This window comes from Aplysia californica, unplaced genomic scaffold (assembly GCF_000002075.1).
Source record: "Aplysia californica isolate F4 #8 unplaced genomic scaffold, AplCal3.0 scaffold01073, whole genome shotgun sequence".
Taxonomy (NCBI): Eukaryota; Metazoa; Mollusca; class Gastropoda; order Aplysiida; family Aplysiidae; genus Aplysia; species Aplysia californica.
In genome coordinates, this window is record NW_004798343.1 from 156,960 (window position 1) to 164,737 (window position 7,778).

A 7,778-nucleotide genomic window follows, 5' to 3' on the forward strand; every position below is an offset into this window, starting at 1 on the left:
TATTTGCAATAATTATAATAACAATACAGTGATAGAGATTGATGATAATAATGATGATATAATAAATAATCTTAATAATAATAATAATAATAATAATAATAATAATAATAATAATAATAATAATAATTTAAAAAAATAATAATAATAGTAACAATAATAATAACAATAGTAACAATAATAATAATAATAATAATAATAAGATGATGATGATGAAGTAGGCCTACAAGCGCGCATAATGTTTTGTGCGTGCATGGGCATGAGCACATGCGTGCGTGTATACCCGAGGAAAGATATCGGGGAGGAGATAGGTTGGGGGGGGGGGGGGGGGGGATTGCAATAAGTTGTTTTGTTACAGTCTAGATTCTAATTGTACATGTAGATTCTACTTAATTTAAAATGCTGAAAGCGCGGTAACAATTTTTTTAGAAAGTAAATTAGACAAATTAGTAGTTGTTTTGTTGTGGGTTTATTGTTTTGTTTTGTTGTTGTTTTTTGGAGGGGGGTGGGGTCTCTTAGCCTTGCCCTTCTCGACTCTCGGGCACAATATACACAGGCCTAATTCCCCGGTACTACGAAGGCTGTGAGTTAGCTGAAACAAAGGGGCGGGGAACAAGTTGACAACGTTTCACAGTATCCCTTCCTGGCCTTCCATCGGCGAGCGGAGGTTGAACCATACTATGGTGTACCGTCAAGAAGAAAGAGTGAAGAGATCAAGGACCTGATCTTGTTGGAACAACTTACTTATGACTTATGACGTGGAACGATAACAACTTGACCTATGACATTTGCTTGATTTACCGGTGCCGATTTTCCTTTCCCGGACTCGCCTACCAACGACAGTCAACCAATACAATACCCACATAATATCTCTTTTTTCGGTCGCATTTTTTTAGCTCCCTTTGAGCAGTGAAATTTTCTTCGTTTTCCAGGTTACATGTAATCTGAGGAATCTGTGTGGTTCTACTAACTACTGAAAATACATTGTGTGTGAAAAACGTATTTGAAATTTAAATGACAAAGTATTATATCAATAATATAAAGATGAAACATTCGAAAGACTTTACAACCGCTGCCGCTGTTGTTCGAACTTCGAACTTTCTACTTTCACTTCGGCTACCACCACATTAGACGTTACTATTTATTACCACCACATTAGACGTTACTATTTATTACACATTAAAAAAAGGGCCCTGTTGTTCGTATTTTTGTAAGTGTTTTCCCCACTGCAGGCTGCTGTTAATGTAGATCAGCATTACCTTGTAGATCTAGTAATTGTAATGATTCTGCTATTCTGCAGAGATTCTGATTCTGGATTCTGAGGCTGAGGATTCTGATTTCATTCTCAGCCGCAGTCTGCTGAGGAGCCAAGTCTGGGATTGGGTCAGCAAATAGCCTACCTCCATAGGCCCTGTGAGATAACAGAGCTATCAGACCTTCCTCGTTACCTCTCACTGAGTAGAGTATTGCCTAGAGGCTAGTCTAGACTCTAGATCTAGACTGTGCATGTCTGTAATCTGTAATTGTTTTGTAATGAGGCTTAGATCTAGAATCTAGATTCTAGTCTAGATCTAGAGATTTAGAAATCTAGAGGGCCTAAATCTAGAACAAGGCACTCTGGCTTGAAAATGAATGAGAATGTAGTGTAGTTTTGGTGTGATTTTTCTCGGCCGTAATAACATTATAGCAGTTGATCAACCTTGACAGTTATCTCATAATAATGGTGGTATTTATATATTTGCCTTTGACATAACTTTTTCATTTACACAGCCCACAAGCTATGATGACGGAAAGCATTGGTGGAAGCCAAGAAAGCAGTCAGCTGTTTGCCCTAGGTTTTCCTGTAACATTGTCGACACAAGAATATACAAAACAGGTGATGCAAAATCTTGGAGAATGATTGGCGCTTTTTCGGTTGTTCCACCCCGCAATTGTTAATCGCCAGTTTTGGCAACAAGAGTAGGGGGGTTTCAGGGGGGCTTGCCCCCTGACCTAATAAAAATATGGTGGGGGGTTTCAGAGGGGCATGCCCCCCTGAATTTGCCATAATCTGATGTTTTGCAGTTGTTAGGTTTGATATCTTAGCTCATCGCGCATCAAACGTATCTCGATGTAGGCAGGCTCAAATAAGGGGGGGGGGTGGTGGGAACTACCAAAAAAGCACGGAATGATTACCCTACCGTAGTCAAAGTAGGAAACAAATGGTAGTCAAAGTGCATTTTAGGTGCGTAAATTATTAGACTCAATGTACAACAAAAACATGTCATTACTTGCGTTTTTGTAGCATTATAATTCCCAATGTACAACTATAACAGAAATTGAATAGAATCTAGATGCGTGCTAAACGAAAATTGTGCAGACAGCTCGGCACAACCCATGGTCTCTTCCCCTTCTATAGACTCCATGAATTTGTTTAAATTCGTAGTTCAGGCTTCGTAAATATGACATGTTTCTTGTCATACTAAAAACTATAGCTGACTTGTACAACTAATATTATCCCCTAGATCTAATGTATGTTGTTGTTTGGGTCTGACCTAGTAAAGGGCTACAAACACAAGTAATGACGTGTTATAAATTGTTGTACATTTGTCATTTGGTCTAATAATTTACGCACCTAAAATGCACTTTTACCCAAACTTTGAAATCATATGTAGAGCATTTTTGTATCTAGAGATTTAAAAACTTTTTATTATATTATTAAATTTCAGTTCCTGTGTATAAAAAGTGCACTTAATCTGATTCTCTATAATGTTGAAATCAATGTTTTGTCAGTGAGTATTTGAGGGATACAAATAGGCCCAACAGAGGCTCAGGCAAAGTTTGGAATTTGTTTAAAAACATACCTCATGAAATGCATCATTTTGATAGTTAGTTTTTATTCATATTACTTTAATTCATGTTATGTGCATTATATCGTCATTGATTGTGCTGTGATGGTGATAGTCATGAGAATGTCTATATTGTATAGGTAGTGTTATTCTAAAGCACGTATATTATGCTTTTTCATTCACTTGCATTATAATATGTGCTAAGATTAATCTTGGTCTTCCTTCTCTTATTGCTTAAAGTCGTAAAACATTATTTTGTGCCCCGTATTGTAAAATGCCGAGAGCTCAGGTCCTGTGTAGTATGGGAGCAAATGCTGTAGAAATGATCTGCATTATTACTCTTATTATCATTATTACTATTATTATTATCATCACCATCATTATTATAATTATTATAATGTGCTTATCATGTATTTATATTCCTTTTTCTTTACACAGGATTAATAAATCTTTTTTCTCAAATCTTAGTGTTACGGTAAAAATGTTACATTTTGTGAAATATATTTCAGAAGCTGGAGTCTGCCGTGTCTCTCCTGCACTCACAAACAGTGTCCGGGCCCGTCCTGACGGAAATTGTTTCCTTATTGCTGCCTCACGTTGAAGACGAGAAATATTCCTCTGTTTGGGTGGTCCTGTTGGACAAACTGTGTGGACTTGGCCATCTCCCAGAGACGGCTGAGGTGTACAGACAGTTGGATGAGTGGCAGGACAAGGTGTTCTCCTGTGGTAAGACTTTCTCGTGGTTGGTTCTGCCGTTTGGTCAAAGATACTCATGTGGTGAGACTTTCTCATGGTTGGTTCTGCTATTTGGTCAAAGATACTCATGTGGTGAGACTTTCTCATGGTTGGTTCTGCAATTTGGTCAAAGATACTCATGTGGTGAGACTTTCTCATGGTTGGTTCTGCTATTTGGTCAAAGATACTCATGTGGTGAGACTTTCTCATGGTTGGTTCTGCCGGTTGGTTGAAGATACTCATTCATGTGGTAAGACTTTCTCATGGTTGGTTCTGCCGTCTGGTCGAAGATACTCATGTGGTAAGACTTTTTCATGGCTGGTTCTGCCATTTGGTCAAAGATACTCATGTAGTATGACTTTCTCATGGTTGGTTCTGCCATTTGGTCGAAGATACTCATGTGGTAAGACTTTCTCATGGTTGGTTCTGCCGGTTGGTCAAAGATACTCATGTGGTAAGACTTTCTTGTGGCTGGTTCTGCCGTTTGGTTGAAGACAAAGTGTCTTCTTTTTATTACATGTGATTAAATTTTATCCTTTAAAAAGTCTTCAAATCTACTGATTAAGAGAGGAATGGGGGGGGGGGGGGGATGTTGTATAAGAGATTTGTGTAATATGTAGTATATTTTATATTTGTCACTATTCACTATCTTCTTTCATAGCTTAACAAATCTTGTGCCTGTGCGAGTTGAACTAGTCGTGTCTGTCCTATCTGCTCTTTAACCTTATCCGTACGTCGTGGTTTACTATCTTGTCCATACGATGTGGGGAACTCTGTGCCACCACTTTCCAAGGAAGACATTTACTCCGTTAATTTGATCCGTACGCTTTGCATAGCTGTCTTTCAAAATGATTTTTTGAGAAATACTGAAAGTTTCAAAGAGATCTTCGGACTAGAAGTATTCTAAAATGTGAAGAATACAACCCCGGGGGTACAAAATAACCCCAAGACGTATGGATAGGTGATAGGGTTAAGTTGTGATGGCTGCTCACTTATTAAGTTTAGAGCACACATCACCAGCTTCACCATCTCTCTGCTGCCAGTTGAGTCAACCTTTGGGAAATACTGACTGACTGGCCTGTCTGCTCCTTGGTGTTGCCCCACCACTGCCACCACTCCCACCCCCCACCCCTCCACCACCATCATCACCACCTCCACCATCTGCACCACTAACATCCCTGTATTGTCCCTATATTCTCATCCTCTCTCTTCTTTCATTTTTTCCTGAAACCTATAAGTGAGGCTTATATTTCAACTCTGTATTATACGGATGTCCTATCATTGTTTATATCAGTTTAGGTGGCTAAAACAGCACCTGGACATGGATGGCTGGTGCCTCTATAAATAAATCATTGATGGTCATCAGTTTAGGTGAGAAAAGCATTGTTCTTTTAGACTAAGATCAGGGAAAAATTGTCAGAAAAACATTGTTCATATTGACTAAGGTTAGGAAAACATTGATTATATTCATATCTATATATTATATATTGACTAGCGTCAGACTGAGGTCAGAAAAATATTTACATTAACTTAGGTAAGAAAATCAGTTACATGGGATCTTCACCTGAGACAAGGGAATTTTCATTTGTCCCTCAAAAAAATGCTCTTGTGTTTTGTTTGTGGTATATTTCAAGTTATGAAACTGATTCAAATTGTAATGGTTTTATATGAATGAATATCCATGTATTATTTTAATGTCTTCAGCCTTAGTCTTTTGTTTGTTTTAGTAGAGATTGTACGGAGTTCACAACTGCATAAGGTCATATGAGCGTCAAGGGGTGGATGTCAACAGAGAAGTCCTTACAGGGAATCAGGCTTACTCTGCTCACCTCTCTAGTTTCAACAGCACAAAGTCTGCTTCGACTATCAAGGCACCCCGGAAATAGCGGGTCTCAAGAGTGTGACAAACATATAAAAAAGAAGTAGAGGAAAATGACGATAGTAAGGATTAGGAAAGAAAAAGCAGCAATTCCATGTTCGAATTCAGGCACAGTTATGAGCATGACATTGATGAATCAGCCCATTTACAATTCTACTGTGCATAAGAACATGTTAATGTCCCCCCCTTTGGGAATGGCCTAAAGACACTTCAGTCAGTAGCACCGCCCCGCGGGGTTTAACCTTAGTCTAAACTGTGTCTGATTGGATCACCAGATGGCATCCCGAAGAATGTTCTCCATCGCCTGTGGTTGACGCGTCTGCCAAGTTTGGAGTTTGCTGTCCTCAAATTTGTGGACGTCGCAGCTTCTCAAGCGGATATTTCACCAGACAACATATCGTCACTCCTCTCTCGGAGTCATTTAGTGAGTGCACCTTGCTACTGTGCATTTGACTGCCCCCGTCGTTTTATGCAAGAAAAATTTTGAAATTTAAATGCAAACTGAGCCCAAAAATGTGAAATTATCCTTTTTTAGTTTTAGTAAAGGTTTTACGGCGCTCGCAACTGCATAAGGTCATATGAGCGCGATTATGTTAATTTTAACAAAGAATGGTAAAGGAAAATTATCAGAAATTATGCAAAAAATGATCAAATTTTGCTAAATTATGGGGACAGATTTGAAAGACAGTAAATTTGTAAATTTTTACCCTGGTGGTATTGGCCCTAGTAAAATATGGGCGCAGATGGTGGTTGGGGGGGGGGGGGTGCAATGGAGGGAATATACTTGTGTGGTGATATTCAGACAATCTCTGACATCACAATAGGCTGCCGGTATTCCCTTTTGCGAAAATTCCATCCTGTTGTAGTAGAAACCTTTGTTCCAGGATGTTGCTCTCCACCCGATGTTTACTGGACTGCTGCCATTTCTAATTCATTTTCATGTTTGTGTTCCCCTCAAAAAAGCTGTGGGATGTGCTCTTGTGTGGTCTGCTCCTTCTCTCCTGTCAAACATCTATCAGTGGGTGGTTGGCGAGTGCTCTTGTGTGGTCTGCTCCTTCTCTCCTGTCAAACATCTATCAGTGGGTGGTTGGCGAGTGCTCTGGTGTGGTCTGCTCCTTCTTTCCTGTCAAACATCTATCATCCTTGAGATCTCTCCTCCTTCTTTTCTTTTCTTTGTATTTTACTTGCTAGTAACACTTCAAATCTTGGGCACTTATATTGATATTATGACCTGACTTGTATTGCAAGTGCTGGGGAAAACTAACTGAAACTAAAACATGAAAAAAGCCTTTTCTTAGTACCGGTACATGTACATCAAATGTGTTTCTTTAGCTAATGAGTCACCAAAATGGACGCTTGTCTGTATCTTATAATCCATTGGGTTATTTAAGAGATTAATGGTTTAATTTTAAAATCCTGTCCATATGATGCTTTCTGCATTCCCTGGTATAATGTCGAGATGTAAGTAAGTTTATTCAGTGTTTAAGGCCATATTGGCCCACATCACATCACACAAAACACTCATTTGATAGATAAAGTTTCCATAATAAATAAGTAGGCTACAGGTTGTGCACATATCTCTTATCATGAGTCAAACATTGCATATTTCTGTCACTGGGGCGAGTCAGGCTGAGAGGGATTAACAATTTCCTTTGGTGGACAAAGTGTGAACAATAGAAAATAAAGTGAAATTCATCTTCAATTTCATGAGAATTACACCTCTCACATGTCAAGATGTGACATCTTGTGTAATTCTGTGATGTACCTGGTTCGCCAATGATGACATTGATTTGAAGGGGTTACGGTAGTGAAACTATTCATGTACATCTGATCCTCAAGAGTTAAGTTGCTTTTCATTTTCAATGTTTCATGTCATAAAATATTGCATGGGGTTGGTTTTTTTTTGGGGGGGGGGGGGGGGTTTACATGCATTTGTCTATGTAACACAAAATATCTCATGTTTTTTTGTGGGGGGTTTTTTGTGGGTTTTTTTTTTTCATTTCTGTATGCAACACAAAATATCTCATGGTTTTTTAGGTTTTTTGTTGTTTTTTTACATTTCTGTATGTAATACAAAATAAAATATCTCATGCTTTTTTAGTTTTGTTGTTGTTGTTTTTTTACATTTCTGTATGTAATACAAAATATCTCATGTTTTTTTAGTTGTTTTTTTTTTGTTTTTTTACATTTCTGTATGTAATACAAAATATCTCATGCTTTTTTTTTTTTTACACTTCTCTATGAAAAACAAAATACCTTCATGTGTTTGTTTTTGGGAGGGGGGGTTTGGTTTTGTTTTATCGGTTTTTCGTTTGTTTTTTGTTGGGGGGGTTTGGTTT

The 7,778-nt window shown here is 38.2% G+C and overlaps 1 protein-coding gene across 1 annotated transcript in view; it reads left to right on the forward strand.

Moving 5' to 3' along the window:
• Positions 1–1,150: 1,150 nt before the first annotated feature.
• Positions 1,151–7,778, forward strand: part of LOC101858588 — a gene marked incomplete in the record, with an annotated part of 8,472 nt that continues 1,844 nt past the window's right edge. The window contains 4 exon segments of the mRNA XM_005111540.3: positions 1,151–1,207; positions 1,768–1,873; positions 3,335–3,551; positions 5,715–5,863. Of these exon segments, the coding sequence (XP_005111597.2) occupies positions 1,778–1,873; positions 3,335–3,551; positions 5,715–5,863 (462 nt within the window).